The 20,826-nt window shown below is 39.5% G+C and overlaps 1 protein-coding gene across 2 annotated transcripts in view; it reads right to left on the bottom strand.

Moving 5' to 3' along the window:
- TTC27 (tetratricopeptide repeat domain 27) overlaps positions 1 to 20,826 on the bottom strand; it is a 178,992-nt gene that overhangs the window by 3,431 nt on the left and 154,735 nt on the right. For both annotated transcript variants that reach the window (XM_025354562.1, XM_025354563.1), the window contains exons 17-19: positions 6,349 to 6,546; positions 4,965 to 5,076; positions 319 to 419 (exon numbers count right to left, since the gene is read on the bottom strand). In XM_025354562.1, coding sequence (XP_025210347.1) covers positions 319 to 419; positions 4,965 to 5,076; positions 6,349 to 6,546 — 411 coding nt within the window. The remainder of the gene's footprint in view (positions 1 to 318; positions 420 to 4,964; positions 5,077 to 6,348; positions 6,547 to 20,826) is intronic.

The following is a 20,826-nucleotide window of genomic DNA, read 5'->3' as shown; positions in this document are numbered from 1 at the left end:
ACCATGTTGGCCAGGCTGGTCTCAAACTCCTGACCTCAAATGATCTGCCCACAATGGCCTCCCAAAGTGCTGGGGTTACAGGCATGAGCCACTGCACCTGGCCAATTTCAAAGACTCAAGTCACACACATTTAGAGTGGTGTAGCCATTGAGCCAATAGTATCCTCACTAACACAATCAACCATGAGGAGGCTGCTATGTAAAATATAACATAGGCCTAAAATTATCACTGATGTAAAATTAGATTTAACAGCAATAAGCTGATGTTAATGACCTTTTTCTATATGACAATTCCAATTAATTCACATGTCACTCTCACCTTTGCTTTAGATAACAAGCCCCGTAAATTGAGTCGAACAGAGGAAAGCATTTGTACAGCTTCTTGGGGACTGGATTTGTTTTTACTGCATTTTATGGCCACTGGAAGATAAATATGGAGAGAAATATCCATTAAAAAGTGTTAATAATAATTCACAGGGACAAAAGCCAATTATTTAATTAGAATTTTATAGTAACAGACTTTAGAAACACTTCTACCTGGAAAGTTTTTATTTTTGAAAAAGAAAAATTGTGTACATAGCTTTTCCCTTTATCCTTCTTCTTCTTCTTCTTCTTCTTTTTTTTTAAAGATACAGCGTCTCACCCTGTCACTCAGGCTGGAGGTGTGGCACACAGCCTTGAACTACCGGCCTCAGGCGAGCCTCCTGCTGCAGCCTCCCAAAGCACTGAGATTACAGGTGTGAGCCACAGAACGCGGCCTTTCTCTATCCTCCTTTAAGAATGATCATTTACAGCTCCAGGGAATTTTGAGAAAAACAGGTGATTTTTGGTGAGTTATGGATCACTGAGAAGAGACCCTAAACACCTATACATGAATGCATTTGAGCACACACATGCACACATGTGCATAGACAAATAAAATTAGGCGAGGAGACAAAATATTACTGAAAACAAAGTACCCACACAGACAAAAACAGATGCAGCACATCTTTGTGGGGCTTTCCATGCTACCAAGTCCCCAATGGGGACTTCACAACTGCTGATGACACAAGCCCAAGGAAGTGACGTGCCAGATCTGAATGGCTCAATTCTTACTGCATTTTCATAATCAGGGTGTGAAGTACCATTCAGGAAGCACTGACAACAACCTATGTGTCTTCATTTAGAGAACGTGACCACAACCAGGTTCTTGAGTTCCTGAGCAAGGCTTGGCATCAGCAGGGAATGGGGAAGAGTGACTCACAACTCTGCTCGCAGCATTCTGTGGAACCCATTTGACCAAAACCTGAAATTACGAAGAAGGCATCCTCCTTTCTGGTAGAAGGCCTGGCTATTAATGCTTTATGAGAACAAGTGAAGAGCTTTGTACAAACATAATGCCCAATATTTCCCCACTGACTTGTTCTTGGTTTTGTTCCCTAAATTATGCTCACCAAATTTAAACAGACCAATAACCAGATACTATTTTAACACGACACTAAACAGCACAAGGATTAAAGTCTACTTCATACTCCAGATTGTAGACCAAGGATAGAAAATCATTTTTTTTTTTTTTTTGAGACAAGGTCTCACTCTGTCACCCAGGCTGGAGTGCAGCGACACAACCATGGCTCATTGCAGCCTCAACCTCCAGGATTCAAGTGATTCTCCTACCTCAGTCTCTCAAGTAGCTGGACCACAGGTGAATGTCACCACAACCAGCTAATGTTTTATTTTTTTTAATTTTTTGGTAGAGATGGGGTCTCACTATGTTGCTCTGGCTGATCTTGAACTCCTGGGCTCAAGTGATCCACCCATCTCGGCCTCCCAATTACAGACATGAGACACCATACCCAGCCCAAAAGATTTATTTTTGCATGCAAACACTAATCAATTGGTAGAGGCTGACTATGCCTGGCAAAACAGAGTTCTGTCATTAATTAATAATATCTTCGAAGGCCAGCAAGAACTAGGTTTGACATTCCTATTTTAGAGTAATAATGAGGAATAATAATTAGACTTTGACATTTCTCATTAAAAGGCGAAAGGATGCATAGTAATTAGCAATGTTAAGCCCATTTTCAAAAAGCAGAGTTAGCCCAGAGATAGTGAGGATTATTAATCTGTTTTTCTTAGTAGAGGAAAGTTGTAACCACAATGCCAGCGGTATTTGAGCTGTTTAGTACCTAGCAGTTCAGATCAGAAACTGCTGTATTTCTTTTTTTAATCCCTTATTTTTATTCTGACACAAACAAAAGTAAAGCAAAAAGACAGATATAGATATACTCTATTAGTTTTCCTACTCAATCCCATTTCCAAAAGGCATTATAGATTGAGACAGAGAGAGACTGCCAGAGGGAGAGAAATAACTTGCTGTTTCAAATCATCAGAAAATCTGAAGCAGCAGCGCCTCCTCTGTAGACTGCAGTTAAAATGCATTAACTCTTATTTTAAAAACTCTCGGATGGCAAAGAGCTAAAACACTTTAGCCCACCCTTTCCCAGAAAATAAAATAGCAGAAACTATAAATGTATACCTTCCAGACAATACAGAGGAGCACACAATGATGACACTGTTATAGGGAGGCCTCAAATACTATATCAAGATTGCAATATCTTATCAAGCTTTCTGAAGTGCATGGCTACCTTAATGATAGCAACCCAAGGAGTAAACCACGTGGAGATTTTTAAAAATATTATGCAGTCATGCATCACTTAATGATGGGGATACAGTGTAAGAAATATGTGGTTAGGCAATTTTGTTGTTGTGAGAACATCATAGGGTATACTTACACAAACCTACGTGGTATAGCCTACTATGCACTTAGGCTACATGGTATATAGCCTACTACTCGTAGGCTACAATCCTGTACAGTACGTGACTGTACTGAACACTGCAGGCAATCAGAACACAATGGTAAGTATCTGTCTATCTAAACATTGGGAAGGTGCAGCAAAAATATGGTTTTATAATATTATGGGGCCACTGTCATATATGTGGGTCCACTGGTGACCAAAATGTTGCTATGGGATGCTTGACTGTATTTCCTTTTTATAATTGGGTGGGGTGGAAGAACAATGTTTTGAAGAGACTCACACACAGAGAAACCCAGCTTATTCTTTGAGCACTGATGTACAAAAGTTAACAAGGAAACGGTTAAGATTTATCTTTGTAAATCTAAAATATCATTAGAAACTAAAGCTGGGCATCCACTCAAATATGCTTAAAATGCTGTAGGAGCATGAACACATAATTCAATGATGTCAAAGGAGAACTTAAAAGAATGGACACTTGTTTTTCTCCAAGTATTGCCCTGATTAAGAAAATGATGCCAATAATAGTTTAAACCCAACTTTAAGATGCAAAATAAAGATTTTTTCCTAGAGTATCTCTTTAACCTGCATATTTCTCTTTGACAGATTTAATACCATTACTTGGTGAGTACAGAAAATATTGTGGCTTTGACTGTTACAGACCAGCAGTTCATATAAATGCTTAGAGTTGGCAAGTTGAAGTAGATAAGATAAATTTTTCAAAGTAAATCCCACCCTGCTAATTATGTACCTAATACATCAGTGTGGGTTTCCCCAAATATCATACTATATCCACAACGACCAAAAGCATAAGGACTGGATCCCATCTAAGCCCACGCACATGAATTCTAACCACCCCCAAAACATCCTTCTATGCTCTATTAGCAGTTATCCCAAACTTTTCTACATTGACTTTCAGCTATATAGAGCTCAGTACTTCTACCTTCTCTGCCAAAAGCTAGGTGACCCAGGAAATTAGATATTTATATCCTTTAGGTCAAACATACCAAAGGTCAAAAGTAGAATTTTCAACTACCAAGCTTATTTCTAAATTGTTTGAAAGTTCTGTGACTTCTTTATAAGCAAGCCAAACTTTATCCTTGTTCTTAATTTTCCTCTTTTTAGTTTTGAGTCCCTTATCATCTACAGCTCAAGTCCTCTATTTTGGAAGGAACACGGTGGTGGTGAGAGGGTAGGGTATCAACATCTACACCACGTGTGAAATACTGCTAACTCTTTGAATGTTTTCATTTATTCTTCATGGGTAGGTATTATCCCATTTTACTGATGAGGAAAGTAAGGCTCAGAGAAGTTAAATTATTTACCCAAGGTCAACTAGCAAGCATGTGGTAGAGCCGGTCCTGGAGCCTAGGTCTCCCTGATTCTAAAGCTCTGCCCTTTGCATTCTTCCCTGTTTGCTCCCTATTTGTTGTAATCATTAGTGGCAGCAAGGAGGTTACTTGGGCAGGGAAGTAGGAGGAGAACTTTAGGATTGGTTTAAGGTCCTTGTAATTCAGTTCTTAACATTGGGGGCATCATTATTTTATTGGGACTGCATCACGCACCCATATTCAAATATAAATATAAAAATGCATTACCAAATTTAACTGACATTTTTAAAAATTAATAATTGAAAGCAATACTTATTTGGACTATATTTACCCAACAGGCATATAATTTTGTATGTAAGGTTAAACCTCTCCTCAAACAATATCCTCTACCATTCCCCAAAGGTAAGGCTTCTATTTTATATTTCTTTTGTATATGCTATAGCTCTTTGCATATTGCTATGTACTCCAGAGATCTATGTGTGAGTCAAGTTAAAGTTAACAGATTTCCTTAATGCTACGTAATCAACACAAAGAGACTCAGTGTGGAATGAAGGTTATACAAAGTTGTAAAGGTGTTTCACATCTGTAAAAAAGTTTCTAATTTCTGTTACTTGTTCCAGCAGAATATAAGCCTCCATCCTGTTTCTTCTTATTATTCCAAAATGCCTATTACATAGTAGGTGGTCTATGAATGTTTGCTGGATTAAAAAAACAATGTCAATATAATGAAATAATTTGATATTATTTATAATGGAACTTAACTTTTGACCAACACTCTTTTTTTTTTTTTAGTAGAAAATAAGTCAAAACATTCCATGGATATCAAATGTTACATCAAATACCATGTGCAAGTCCTAAGGCTCTTTGAACAACTTCCTTAAATGATGTAATATCTTTCTCCCAACAATTGGACTGGGTGTCACACTTGTATGCCTTTGAGAGGCACTGGAAGGCCTGAGGAAAGAGAAAGAACAACATTCAGTATAACAAGTAGAATTCACATTTCAAACTCTGTTTCCTGGAAGTCATATGGAACTAATTCCAATGTGAAAAAGCAGCATCTGCGTTGTACAGCACAGCGTCTAATACTCTCATCAAAGAAGGGGTAGAAATGCACACCCAGTGGCAAGAAACCATGGCAAGAAATCAAATGGATGTACCTGGATTGAGACACTTCCCTGTAACCAGAAAAATATAAAGGCCAGGTTTGGAAATCTGTAAATGTACAGATTTTCTCAGCATTTGTAGCCATCAGTTTAAAAACCCTGTTTGGAGAATGAGGCATGAACTTGGTTAAAACAATGAACTTGCTGGTAGATATAGGTAATCTCACAGATGTTTAAAGCACCCTCTTTCAAATCCTTGAGGGAGAAGTCACAGATCAGAGAATTCTGGGTACTCTTAATTCCATATATGCAAGAAAGTCCATAATTCAAGGAGAAATGGAAGGACATGAAAGTAGGAGTGTGCATGTGTGCAGGTGATACGCGTTCTCTGGGCTGACAAGGCCACAGTGGAAGCCAGCTGTGTGGACTGAGGGAGGAGAGAATGGCTAAGAATCCCACAGATTAGCTGTACCGTGGCTAATTCCAAACCCACGCAAGGAGTACACTTGATTTGTTGTGGGTGTTTTGAAAAGAAACATAAAACAATTATTCCAACCTTGGAAACTCTGCAGGCTCCTTTAAGTTCTAAGATAAGAAGCTAAAGGCATAACTTGAGTGGAACTCGTGTTCTATCACACTTGTGAGAAAGGGCAGGGTAACCTTTGTAAAAGTGTATGTTTTGACTTAAAAGTTCTCTTTCAATATCCTTATCTTGTTCCTTTTTCTCTTTTCCTTTCCTAGTCCCCACCTCAGATCTAAACACTCCTTCTGTCCTTGTACCCATCGACTGTAGTCTTTAGCAACGTGCCTGCAGAAAGGGGTGTAGAGTAAATAACAAAAGCCAACTCTTTGCTGCAGATTTAGAGGGGTGGCCATTTCAGGAGGCCCATTAGGAGGAAACAGAGAACCACGTAAGAAAACTTCGTGGAAAATAAAAAGATGAATGTTACAGCCCACAATTCAAAGTATGTAGGTTAAAGACTCTGAATCAGAACTGAACTCAGGCATACTAATCTTATCTTTCAGATTCTTAAACTCTTCCTCCACCCATCAAAAAAGTAGATCTACTACAGACATGTTCAAATGAAAGGTAAGGACTCAGGAGGAACGAAGGACTTGCCTTTTCATTTTCATCAGGCTTTTCACTCTGCCCATTTCCATATACTTGAGCATACAGCCTCCAGATTTCTCCATCATTTGTCACTCTTGAAGTCACTCTGCCAAATAACTCCTGCAGCTTTCCTTTGAGGCCAGTTGTGACATCTCCACTTCGATCAGTCATCCCATTAATCACTGCCCTGACTAGAATTTTAAGAACCTTAAAAATGCACAGGAGAAACTGGTAAGCTAGAAACCAACAAACAACAAAAACAAAGAGCTACCTCACCATCATCAAAGACAATGACAATGAAAACCTTGTGAAATTTGTTAAGAGTATCACCTTTAAGCTTTTGAAAAACAAAATAAAATTCAATCCTGAAGCACTCTCTAGGATCTCATGCTGACTACCTCTCTGGATGTCCCTTCAAAAGCTTCCGGAGAGGGTTCTTTCATTCAAAGAGCCCCATGTTCGGTGCTTGGCTCTTCTTACCTGGAACATGCTCTCTGAGTGACTGGAGGCTTCACTAGTGTCTATGCAACTCCAGCCAGATTCCCCTCTGGAGCTCCAGGACTGTGCACCTCAATACTTACCAGACAGGTCATACCGACATCCCTCTCCATCTATCCAAGGTGAAACATAGATCTCAAATCGCTCTTCTTCCTAGAATCTCTAGGTGAGCCTATCCACACAGTTCCCAGAGCCAATAACCTGAGCATCAACCTAGATTCTCTTGCACTTCTGCCACAACTACTAATTTGATTTTCAACATTCCTAATGTTGATTTGTTTTGGTTTTCAACATTTTCTTTCATGCTCCCCATGTGCATGTTCAATGGCCAGTGAAATAGCTGTTGTCCTAAATAGAACAACATTGAAAACAACGTTGAAAACAATCCTAAATACAGCTTCTCCTACCTTAGTTTAGGCCTCATTAACTTCAATCTGGGCTGCTATAATAACCTTTCTAACTCTGCTTAAAGAATTCCTCAGCCCCTCCTAATTACTAAATGACAAACTGCTAATACATGTGCATGCGAAGTATCTAGTAAGTGTCTCTTTTTCCAACTACCTCAAGTTGGCTCACCACTTTTTTTTTTTTTGAGATGGAGTCTTGCTCTATTGCCCAGGCTGGAGTGCAGTGGTGTGATCTCGGCTCACCACAACCTCCGCTTCCCGGGCTCAAGTGATTCTCCTGCCTCAATCTCCCAAGCAGCTGGGACTACAGGTGTGCACCACCATGCCTGGCTAATTTTTGTATTTTTAGTAGAGACGGGGTTTCACTATGTTGGCCAGGCTGGTCTTGAACTCCTGACCTCGTGACCTGCCTGCCTTGGCCTCTCAAAGTGCTGGGATTACAGGCGTGAGCCACCGCGCCCAGCCTAACTTCTTGGCTATCTTATTATCATCAGTTAGTCTTTACACATTCTATCCCAGATGCTTTGAATGCTGACAGATGGATTAAACTGCAGCCTGCAGCAGGTTATATTATAAAAAGGCACATCTATCATATCTACATTAGGCTGTGTATCTGAAGGCACAGAAAACACCACCTCAATCTTCCACTCCTTTGATGGTGGGACAGCAAAAGAACCAGCTTGAGGAAAGTACTGTAACACCATGCTAGTCAGCGCAGTCCATGGACTGACAGCACTGGCATCAGAGCTTGTTAGAAATGCAAAATCCTGGATAAAAATGCTGATCCATCTTGGACCAAGATTCTGCATTTCCAGTAAGCTCCCAGGTGATGCTGATGTTGACGGTCTGTACAGCACACTTCGAGAAGCAAGACTCCAAGAGACAGCTGCCCGCATCTTTATTTTTACCGTGAACTGTGGGGAGAGGATGGCATTTTATCATTTTGTATCACCAGTGTTTAATATACTGCCTGGCATATGGCAATTGCCCTGACTCAATAAATGCTTGTGCCAGAAAGTGTAGCTAAGAGAAATGCAACCAGTGTGAGATCTTGCTGTCTCCTCCTAGAACATTCTGATCTGTATATGAGATGTGGCTGAGGAGTAGGGGCTCCTCTGGAACGTGGATACTTTTAGGAATGTGAACTCAGACTCATGGTCCTAATTATCTATAGTGATAAAAGAAGACAGAAAATTTAGTTGTGCTTTTTTTTTTCCTGTTTGGACAAGGTACATTATCTCTGTCTGTAAATTCACATTACAATCCCACATGTGTACTTTTAAATCTGAAAGTAATGAAAATCATATTACAATCCCATTGGTGTTTTAAATCTGAAAGTAACAATGCAGAAGAAACAGTCTGAATGTGTACTACTTGTTTCAAGTGGTCATTCTATAAGCATGTCAGGTATTAACATGTTTTGAAAAAGATGGTCTATTAAAATCGTTACTAATATGTAAAAATGAAACACAATAATGAGTGATACTTTGCTTCTTCTGGAATCCCACAGTTGGTTCAACATCCTGTCCCTTCACTTTAGCCTACTGGGGAGACGATGTGGGGAGAGAAAGCTTTTGGTGTTCTTGCCAATAAAAATGAAGAGCTGTAGTACTGGCATTAAAGATGGAAAAAGTTGGTCAAGTGGGTGTGTGCCTCCTCTGTGTATGTGTGTGTGTTTGCAGGGGCATGAAGGGAACTGCAGAAGGGCAGGGAGGTGAAGCATCTGTCTGTTGTAGGGGGTAGACAGGGGATGAAACTGTAGGTAGGGCAGATACTGAATGCCTCTGCCCAGTTCATATGCAGATGTCCCCCGAAGAGAGAGGAGAGGGGGCAATGACCAATTTGTTTCATGCTCCCCATCTGCATGTTCAATGGCCAGTGACATAGCTGGGCCTGGAGCTTAGAAGAGTTCCACACTGGAGGAATAGATAATGAGAGTCATTGAGGGTCATGGCAGATATTGCCTAAAGAGACTGTTGGGCAAGAATAAGGCTGAGGATAGAATCTTAAACAACACAACACTTAAGAAGAGGGCAAGTAGGCTGGGCATTGTGGCTCACACCTGTAATCCCAGCACTTTGGGAGGCCGAGGCAGGCGGATCACCTGAGGTCAGGAGTTCAAGACCAGTCTGGCCAACATGGTGAAACCCCATCTCTACTAAAAATACAAAAAAATTAGCTGTGCGTGGTGGTGGGTGCCTATAATCCCAGCTACTCAGGAGGCTGAGGCAGGAGAATCACTTGAACCCAGGAGGCGGAGGTTGCAGTGAGCTGAGATTGCGCCACTGCACTCCAGCCTGGATAACAACAGCGAAACTCTGTCTCCAAAAAAAAAAAAAAAAAAAAAAGAGGGCAAGTAGAGAACTCACTCATCAAACTAAAGGAAGGAGTGGTCAGAAAGGTAACAAAGTGATGTCATGCAAACCAAGGAAGGAGAAAGTTACAAGGAAAGTACATCCACGAAGGATCAGGAATGGAAGATTCCACTGGATTTGGCAATCATAAGGGTGAGTGACCATAATCCAGAACCAAAGCCAGAACAAGAAAGACAGGAGAGATCATGACTTCAGACAAGAGGCTTAAAAGAAAGAGAAAAACATAAAAACCAAGATGATTATTAACATCACAAAAAAATGAAGAGAAGCCCCCCATAATCACAGTATCCTATAATACTAATTTTGAATATCATTTGCATAGGCATTTAGTGTATTTGTTTAACCAAAATCATTAATATAAATATATTAGGATAAGAAAGAGAAGTAGTGGAAGTGCCGGTATGACAGTTCTCATTTACTATAAGAAGAAGTCAACAGATAATGCCTCATTTTGTTTAATTAAAAAATTGCAGTAATATAATACCTATTAATATGAAATATGGAAATATGCAAATAGCAGAAGAGATGCTAAAGGGTTTCTTTTTCGGGAGAAGGATTTTGAAGACTAAGGAGGGGTAAAGAAGGAAATTGGTATACTTTGTAATGAGCCTTTTACTATTATTTGACTTGTAAAACTATATACCTGTTATTGTAATATACATTTAAAAACAGAAAAAGCAGACATAAATACATTCAAAGATTGGCAAAGAAGAAGAAAAAAATGATGACGCACATGAATATTCATTTATTAGACTTGCCTTTAATGTCCCATAGTGGTGATTACCTGGGGATATTTGGGGGTGGTAGTGACTAAAAGAAGGAAAGGAGGGTTTGGGGAATTTGGGGAGTGCTGGTAATGCTCTGACTCACCTGGTTACACAGGTGTTTTCGCTTCATGAAAAAAAAATTCTTATGTTTACTTATGATTTGTATACTTTTCTGTACGTACACTACATTTCAATAAAAATTTACTTTAAAATTATTCCCTGTACTTAAGAAAACCTCATAAAGTGAAGGAAAAATATGTAGTGTTATTTAAATACATTAACAAATGAAGTTAATATTCAACCTCAAAAAGTGGTTCTAGAGTGATAACAATTTTTTTTTTTTTTTGAGACAAAGTCTCGCTGTTGACCAGGCTGGAGTGCAGTGGCATGATCTTGGCTCACTGCAACCTCTGCCTCTCGGTTCAAGCGATTCTCCTGCCTCAGCCTCCTGAGTAGCTGGGACTACAGGTGCGTGCCACCATGCCTGGCTAGTTGTTTTTGTATTTTTAGTAGAGACGGGGTTTCACCACGTTGGCCAGGATGGTCTCGATCTCCTGACCTCATGATCTGCCTGCCTCGGCCTCTGATAACAACTATTTTAAAAAACCATTACAGTAATTGTATAACTTACTGGCTAATATTACCATTCTTATTCCCACTAAGTCAGAAAATTCAAATTCCAGTTATCCAGACTGACTGTAAAAGCAATAAATTTTAATCTAACATATAGATAACCTTTCTTTAGAAAATAGATATTTGAGATTAAAACGAGTAAAGAGTGTTATGATAGTATTTCTTTGATTAAACGAATCACCCATGAGTACAATTACCTCTTGGGCAGTCTACAAGTTTACCAGTACTACACCCCTTGCCTCATCAAAAGTGAAAAACAAATTAACTAGGTAAATGTTTTTATCCACGGTTACATGTACGTTGTTATGAGTAATTAACCTATTAGCAACAAGTCAAAACTATAAATTACTACATATGTAAAAAGTGGCTCAAGAGTAGAAAATTGAAGTTTAAGATTTTAGAGGTGGAAAAACTCTCGGGGAAACAGGACCCAAGATATCGCCACAGGGATGGGTTGTCACCGAAATAAAGACTAAGGCCTCCATTATGTCCAAAGTACTGGACATATTATCTACCTAAACACCAAGTATCAAGATCAGCTAGATCTAGAACGGAGAGGAGGTTACATAGTTGCTGAAGTAGGCCATGAACATGGGGAAGGGACTAGGAGACTGGTAAATAGCAGTAATGAGCACAGGCTCTCTGTCCACTACATTACAGAACTGTTCTATTAAAGGGGCCAATATACAGGTAGAGGTTTGAAAAGTATGAAGCAATATAAACATATAAACTATTACGATTATCATTGATCCTCAACTACCTTACTCTGTTGGAAGTGGACAGTAACGCCCACATTGCTGGCTCACTCACTGTACTGCCCTGCCCATTAGCTCACTTCCATGTTTCCTTATGGTTCAAAATGGAACTCAAGAAAAACAGAATTCACCACCATGGTGTCAGCCCTTGATACCTCCCTACTATTTCTGCTGTGAGCACTCACTATGTGTCAAGCCCTGTGCTAAGCATGTGACCTACCTGATCTCATTAAGTTCTCACAATAACCCTAGGAAGCAGGTACTTTATTACCCCTACTTTACAAATAAAAAAATTGAGGCTTAAAGAGGGAAAACCAACTTTCTCATGGTTACACAGCAAGTAGGTCATGAAGCTGGATTCTGATCACCAGAGACCTGTGACTCCTGAGCTTAGATAAGGATGAGGAGATGAAAACAATGAGGTAGATAACACCTCTTACATATATAGCCCTTCCTTTATGGCTCATGTGCCACATGCTTTATGAGCCCATGTAACCCACCCAACAACCCTATGAGGACAATGCTGTTGTTATGTGCATTGTGCAGATGAACAAACTGGAGCACAGGAGCTGAAGAACCTCTCCCAGGTCACACCTAGGGAAAGCAGGCTTCAGGCTTGAATCTGAATTCAGTCTGAGTCCTGGATCCTGTTATCAAGCATTTGCTACATTAATTTACAAAGCATAGTTCCCCACTCCTCTTTCTTCCTTTCTATTAAGTTCTTTTACATTGGAAAGGTTTCTCTTTTAAGAAATACGTATGCTAGTAATTTTTATCATTTCATTATCATTTCTTTGCTAAATCTCGAATCAACCAGAACCCGAATGGGTTTTTTTTTTTTGTATTTTTTTTTAAAATTAGAATTTCCCCCACGTCAGAGCTAATACAACATTTAAAAAAGAAAATTTTTATTGGGTTTATCGGCCAATCACAAACATTACTAACAGAGTAAATTTCTTTCTAATCTTTTTATTATGTGTAAGTTTTATAATATAATATTACATAAACTGTTTTATCTTCCTTTTTCACTGTAACATTATGCTATAGAATTTTTTTCATGTTTTCCACATACCCTTTAAGTATAGTATTTTGATAGATTAAAGATATTACACTGGGTTGATAGACCATAATCTATTTAGGATTCCCCCGCACTTAGATCACTAGGCTGTTTCCATGTGCTGCCACTGTTATCAGTAGTAATATAAATAAAACACTTCAGTGCATATCTTTGTGCCTAAAGACTTTTTTCATACTGAACCTTTCCTTAGGTTAGAATTCCAGAAACGGAATTATGGAGTTAAGAGAATAAATATTTTAAGAGAATAAATATTTTAAGAGATAAATGAGGTATTCTCTAAAAGGGCTAAATCAAATTAGGTGCCAATGAACAGTACTGTGTATGAAAATGTCATTTAATTGCATGTTACCAGCACTGGGTATATAAATATTTTTTAACCTTTGATATTTAATTCTACAAAAGGTATACGCAGCTATTATTCTGAACTATGTTTCTTTCATTATTAGTGAAGTTAAACTTTTCCATTTCCTTAAATATTTCCAAATGTTTGTGGACTAAATATATTTCCTTTCTAAGAAATTTACATTTTTTTCTCTTTCTTTCTCTCTCTCCCTCTCTCTCTTTCTTTCTTTCTTCCCTCTCTCTTTTCTTTTCTTTCTTCTTCTTTCTTTCAGATGGAGTCTCACTCTGTAACCCAGGCTGGAGTGCAGTGGTACAATCTCGGCTCACTGCAACATCCACTGCCAGAGTTCGAGTGATTCTAGTGCCTCAGCCTCCCAAGTAGCTGGGACTACAGATGCACGCCACCACGCACGGCTAATTCTTCATATTTTTAGTACAGATGGGGTTTCGCCATGTTGCCTAGGCTGGTCACTCCTGACCTCAGGTGATTCACCAGTCTCAGACTCCCAAAGTGCTGGGATTACAGGCATGAGCCACCATGCCTGGCTTACATTTTTTTCTTATTTTGTACTGAACTCATTTTTCCCCAATGTGAAGTTTTATTGTTAATCTTCATTATAAACTAACACAAGTTGCCAACTCCTTCTGAATCCTAACCTCGCACAACATCAACCTTGCTTGAAAAAAGGAAAGTTAATGATCTGAAAAAGTTACAGTAAACGTGTGAGAAACCCTGGGGAGACAGAAGCGGGTTGGATCCTAATATGGTGGAGAATATAGCTCAGGTGGAAAAGGGCTAGGTGCCAAGGTTCACAGATGGGCTGAGAAAAGTGTTTATCTGTCCCTTTTACTTCCACTTCCTACTATCCATGACATTTACCATCAGCATGGAGAGACTGAAACAGCAGTGCCAATCCAGTACAAAGCAGGGACCATGTGTGCACATCAAGGCAGAAGGCCTGGCTAGGGTGGAGAGCAGACAGCAAGGGCTTGGGCAGCCTGGCTGGCCCCTAAGGGTGCCCTTCTACTTTGCCCTCTACTTATTGAGGTTAGATAACTACTCAGGAAGATGGGTACTGGAAAAGAGCAATGTCCAGTGAAGGTAAGGGAGGTTTCCTGAGGAACCAGGCCACTCGGTGGTGGTGGGAGGTGGCAGTGGCAAAGTGTATCCAATGGGTGAGCTCCCCCTATGGCCCAGCCTCACCAGGAAGGTCACAAATTAGGTCCCGAGCTTTAGCCCCTCCCATCAAATATATATTACCAGTTGAACAGACAATACCCCAGGGAAATATGAGCCAACAGGAAAAAAATTAAGACATCCAAAAGTACAACCATGATAAAATAAACAAATTCAACAGCCTATGTGAAAAAGAGTTAAAGGGTCATGTGTGGAAAATCCTGTAACTTGTTTTTATAATATGTATTCTCTGGAAGTGAGAAGAAAACTAAGGGAAGAGATGAGCCCCCTTGGGTAGCAATATATATGGGGAAGAAAAATAATGTGAGGACTGAACTTGGGGTTGTTCTCACAGAGAAGGGAAGACGAGGATGAGTCTGCAAAGAAGATTTGGATGCAGCAGCTGGTGTGATAAGAAGTGTGGAATTCTGGAAGCCAACGGAGAAGAAAGGAGAAAGCAATGGTGTTTAATATTGCTGGAAACCTGAGGACCAGCAACTGTCCACTGGATGTGGCAATCGGAACTTGACAACAGTACTCTAAGTGGACTAGGGGAGATAAAACTGCAATGGCGTAAGTTCCAAAAAGGATGAGGAGAGGAAGCAGAAATAATGTGGAGAGATGCCTGTCTTGAGGGATTGACTACAAAAAGAGCACCAGAGAAATGGGCTGATAATAGGGAAAAGTAAGTTTTAAAAATTATTTATACACAGTTTAAAACATCGGTAACTTTTAAAAACTAGGCACTAAATAAATGCATTTCGTGATATTTTCCTCTTTGTACTGTAACAAGTTATAAAGGCAAATTTTAATTCATGATGTTTATAAGGAAAGGCCCACTTGTCTTTTCATCTGAAAACTAAATCTAACAGTCTACTCCAAAGATAAGCTTTCATCTCTGGGTTTTTTTCCTTGGGGTTCTGGACACCCTTGTGGATCTAATGAGAGTTTTTCATCCTCTTCCTAGAATATGCACATATCCATATACACAAATTCTTTCAGGGATAATCTGCTGAAGACTAATAACAGAAACTTCTCAGAAATCCTAATTTGTCCCACATGACCTGGGATTCCAGTCTTATCTCCCAATATTGTATATGACTAAGTTTGTGTCTCTTTTAAAAAGTTTTATTAGTTCTCCATCAACTCCCTTCCTACTCTCATCAGCTCTTTTGTCACTTCCAGATGTTCAAATCTCTGGTGGTGTTCACTAAAGGCAAGACTTTCATAGGAGTGGTTGAGGTCTTTCTGGTCTTCCCTTGCTGTACCTCTGTGCCTGTCACTTCTGCTACCACTAACAGCTCCCAATGAGGTACTGGATCTACTCCCCTCTTCATGAACACCGCTATTCTCAATGCTACTGCTACAACTGTTTTCTTCCTGAAATAGAGCACAAAAGCTGTGGTGTGGTGGGCTGAATAACATTCCCCCAAAATTCATGTGCACGCAGAACCTCAGAATCTGACCTGAAATAGGGTCTTTGCAATGTTAACTAGTTAAGATGAGGTGTCATTCTGGACTAGAGTTGGCCTAATTCCAATGACTTCTTCCTCAGAAGAAGGGAACACACAGGGGAGAGGAGGTGAAAATGGAGGCAGTGATGGGAGTTAGGCTGCCATAGCTGAGAAATGCCAGGAGCCACAAGAAGCTGGAAGAGGTGCAGAAAGACTTCCCTAGCATCTGCAGAGGAACATGGCCATGTCAACACCTTGATTTCGAACTTGACTTCTGGTCTCTAGAACTCAGTGGGGAGAACAAACTTCTGTTGTTTCAAGGCAGCACATTTGTGGTAATATGTTATTGTAGCCCTAGAAAACTAACATTGCATTTTTAAGCAGAAAGACTAAGACAGTTAAAACACTGAGAAAAACTCTTCCTAGGGCACTCTCCTGGCTTCTGGAAATCATTTTCTGGTTTTAGTTCAGAAAGCAATAAACATATGAATGTCACTGTCAGAGCCTACCCTTACTATGGCTGGTGACCTACAGTACCCCACTCACCGGCCAGAAGTCCTTTTTTTTGCATGTGCATAAGTTTTAAATATCAAATCTCTTGATCTTTTCCTTAATGAAGTATGGCTTTTTGTCATGATAAAAAATATCTTCTTCATCACCAAGCCAATAAAAATATTTGCCATGCTTTCTTTTAGTGCTTTTATGGTGTCATATTTTCAGTGATGACAATGAGGATGACAGCAGCTACATTTAAACAGCACTTGTGACCAGGCGCGGTAGCTCATGCCTGTAATCCCAGCACTTTGGGAGGCCGAGGCAGGTGGATCACTTGAGGTCAGGAGTTCGAGATTATTCTGGCCAACATGGTGAAACCCTGTCTCTACTAAAAAAATACAAAAATTAGCTGGGCATAGTGGCACATGCCTGTAATCCTAGCTACTTGGGAGGCTGAGGCAAGAGAACTGCTTGAACCCAGGTGGTGAAGGTTGCAGTGAGCCGAGATTGTGCCACTGCACTCCAGCCTGGGCAACAGAGCGAGACTCCATCTCAAAAAAATAATAATAAAAATAAAATTAAAATAAAGGATCAGGCACAGTGGCTCACACCTGTAATCCCAGCACTTTGGGGGCCAAGACAGGCAGATCACGGGGTCAGGAGTTTGAGACCAGCCTGGCCAACATGGTGAAACCCCATCTCTACTAAAAATACAAAACATTAGCCATGCATGGTGGCAGGTGCCTGTAATCCCAGTTACTCAAGAGGCTGAGGCAGGAGAATCACTTGAACCTGGGAGGCGGAAGTTGCAGTGAGCTGAGATCATGACATTGCACTCCGGCCTGGGTGACAGGACGAGACTCTGTCTCAAAAAAAAAAAAAAACCCAAAAAACAAAAAACAGCACTTGTATGTATCTGCCAAGTACTGTTCCCAGCCCTTTACATATATTAACTAATTTACTCCTCTTAATAGTCTATTAACTCATTTAATCCTCACAAGAATCCTACTAGGCAGGTATCGCTTGGAACTGAGGCAAAGTGGTTAAGCAAATTGCCCAAGTCGACGCAGCCAGTGACTGGCAGAAATGGGCTGCCTAACTCCAGAGTATGTGCTCTTCCCTACAACACATCCTGCTTCTCAAGAAATTCCAATTTAAATATTTTATTTAACTGAATTTATTTTGGTTTCAAGCTTTTGGTCCTAAACGTTTGGGCAGCTATTTCGATACGTATTAAATATCCTATTTTTATCCCACAGATTTAAAATGCCATCATTATTACGTACTAAATTCTCATTCCTACTTGAATCTGTTTCTGAATTCTCTATTCTGTTCCATTTCATTCCTGCAGCAGATGTTAACTCTTTATATAATAAGGATATTATTAGCTTTTTATCTTTCTTATTTGTTACAAATATCTTGTCACATATTTTTTAAATGTGATCATAAAAATTCCTTCCAGCTTTCTTTTACTGCTTCAGAGTTCAAGAACTTTTATCACTATCTACTTCTATTGCCTGTTCCTAATTTTTCTATGAGATTAAAAAACATTTAGCATAGATTTAGTCTATCTGGAGTTTGTTTGCTGTATCATAAACTAATCTGATAAACTTTTTAGACTTGGATACTTAGATTTTTTTCCTCTACTCTTTCTCATTTTAGTAAAATACACATAACATGCAATTTAGAATATTAACCATTTTTAAATGTACAATTCATCAGTATTAAATACATTCATAATGTTGTACAACCATCACCAGCATCCATCTCCATAACTATTTTCACCTTAAAACTGAAACCCTACCCCATTAAGCCATAACTCCTCATTCCTTCTCTCTTCAGCCCCAACGACCATTCTACTTTCTGTGTCTATGATTTTGACTACTCTAAGTACTTCATATAAGTGGAATCATAGAGTATTTGTCTTTTTGTGACTGGTTTACTTCACTAACATAAATCTCCTCCAGGTTCATCCATTTTGTAGCATATGTCACAATTTCCTTCCTTTTTAAGGCTAATATTCCATTGTATGTACATACCACATTTTGTGTATCCATTCATCCATAGATGGAAATTTGGGTTGCTTCCATGTTTTAGCTATTGTGAATAACGCTGCTATGAATGTAAGTATACACATTTCTCTTAGAGATTCTGCTTTAAATTCTTTGGGGTATACACCCAGAAGTAAAAGTGCTGGACCATATGGTAATTCCATTTTCAATTTTTAAAGGAACTACCATACTGTTTTCCACAGCAGCTGTACTGTTTTACATTCCCACCAACAGCGCACAAGGATTCCAATTTCTCCATGTCCTTGTCAACACTTATTATTTTCTTTTCTTTTTTTTTTTTTTTTTTTGAGACAGAGTCTCGCTCTCTCGCCCAGTCTGGAGTGCAGTGGTGCCATGATGGCTCACTACAAGCTCCACCTCCTGGGTTCACTCCATTCTCCTGCCTCAGCCTCCCAAATAGCTGGGACTACAGGCACTCACCACCACGCCTGGCTAATTTTTTGTATTTTTAGTAGAGATGGGGTTTCACCGTGTTAGCCAGGATGGTCTCAATCTCCCGACCTCATGATCTGCCCTCCTCGGCCTCCCAAAGTGCTGGGATTACAGTTGTGAGCCACTGCGCCAAGCCTATTTTCTGTTTTTTTTCTTTTTAATTTTTTGCTAGTAGCCATCCTAGTGGGTGTTAAGGTAGTATCTAATTTGATTTGCGTTTCCTTAATGATTAGTGGTGCTGAGCATCTTTTAATATGCTTATTGTTCATTTGTTTATCTTCTGTGAAGAAATGTCTATTCAACTCTTTTGCACATTTTTTAATTGGGCTGTAAACAGGGTTTTGTTGTCGTTGAATTTTAGGAGTCCTCTATATATTCTGGATATTATTCCCTTATCAGATATATTACTTGCAAATATTTTCTTCCATTCTGTGAGTTGTCTTTTTACTCCATTGATACTGTTTTTGGTGCACAAAATTTTTAAATTTTCACAAAGTCCAATTTGTCTGTTTTTTCTTTTTATTGCGTGTGCTTTTGGTGTCAGCCAAGAAATCACTGCCAAATCTACTGTTATAAAGTTCTTTCCCTATGTTTACTTTTAAGAGTTTTACAGTTGTAGCTCTTAAATTTAAGTCTTTGATTCATTTTGAGTTAGCATTGTGTATACAGTGTTAGGTAAGGGTCCAACTTTATTCTTTTGCATGTGGATATGCAGTTTTCCCACGACAATTTGTTGAAATTTCCCCATTGAATAGTCTTAGCACCCTTGTCAAAAATCATTTGAGTCAGGCGCAGAAGCTCATGCCTGCAATTCCAGCACTTTGGGAGGCAGAGGTGGGTAGCCTGTTTGAGCTGAGGGGATGGAGACCAACTTTGGCAACACAGCAAGATGCTGTCTCCACAGGAAAAAAAAAAACACACACACACACACACAATTAGTTAGATGTGGAGGCATATCCTGTGGTCCTAGTTACTTAGGAAGCTGAGGCAGGAGGGCTGCTTGAGCCCAGGAGTTCAAAACTGCAGTGGCAGTAAGCTATGATCATGCCACTGCACTCCAGCCTGTTTGACAGAGTGAGACACTGTCTCTTTTTTTTTTTTTTTTTTTGAGACAGACTCTTACTCTGTCCCCCAGGATGGAATGCAGTGGCACAATCTCGGCTCACTGCAACCTCTGCCTCCCAGGTTCAAGTGATTCTCCTGCCTCAGCCTCCCCAGTAGCTGGGACTACAGGCTGCACCACCATGCCCAGCTAATTTTTGTATTTTTTGTAGAGATGGGGTTTCACCATGTTGGCCAGGCTGGTCTCGAAGTCCTGACCTCAGGTGATCTGCCCGCCTCATCCTCCCAAAGTGCTGGGATTACAGGCATGAGCCACCATGCCCAGCTGAGACACTATCTCTTAAAAAAAAAGAAAAAAAAAATCATTTGACCATATATGCAAAGATTTCTGGGCTCTTAGTTCAATTCCATTGGTCTATATGTCTGTCTTTATGCCAGTACCACACTGTTTTGACTACTACAGTTTTGTGGTAAGTTTTGAAATCAGGAAGCGTGAGTCCTCTAGCTTTGTTGTTCTTTTTAAAAGTTGTTTGGGCTACCCATGGTCTCCTGAGATTCCATTAGAATTTTAGGATAGGTTTTTCTATTTCTGTGAAAAACCAATCCATTCAGATTTCCTATTTCTTCATGATTTAGTCTTGGTAGGTTTTGAGTTTCTAGGAATTTGTCTATTTCATCTAGGTTATCCACTTTGTTGGCATACACTTATTCACAATATTCTCTTATAATCTTTTTATTTCTATAGAATCAGTAGTAATGTCCCCATTTTCATTTCTGATTTCAGTAATTTGAGTCTCCTCTTTATTTTTTCAGTGCAGTCTGCACTGAAATCCAGACATCACTTTGGGTAGTATTGACAACAATGTTAAGTCTTTCAATCCATGAATACAAGATGTGTTTCCATTTATTTATATCTTCTTTAATCTCTTTCATCATGTTT

This window comes from Theropithecus gelada, chromosome 13 (assembly GCF_003255815.1).
Source record: "Theropithecus gelada isolate Dixy chromosome 13, Tgel_1.0, whole genome shotgun sequence".
In the NCBI taxonomy this organism is placed as follows: Eukaryota; Metazoa; Chordata; class Mammalia; order Primates; family Cercopithecidae; genus Theropithecus; species Theropithecus gelada.
The sequence above is the reverse complement of the archived record's forward strand: the minus strand, read 5'-3'. Positions and strand labels throughout refer to the sequence as shown.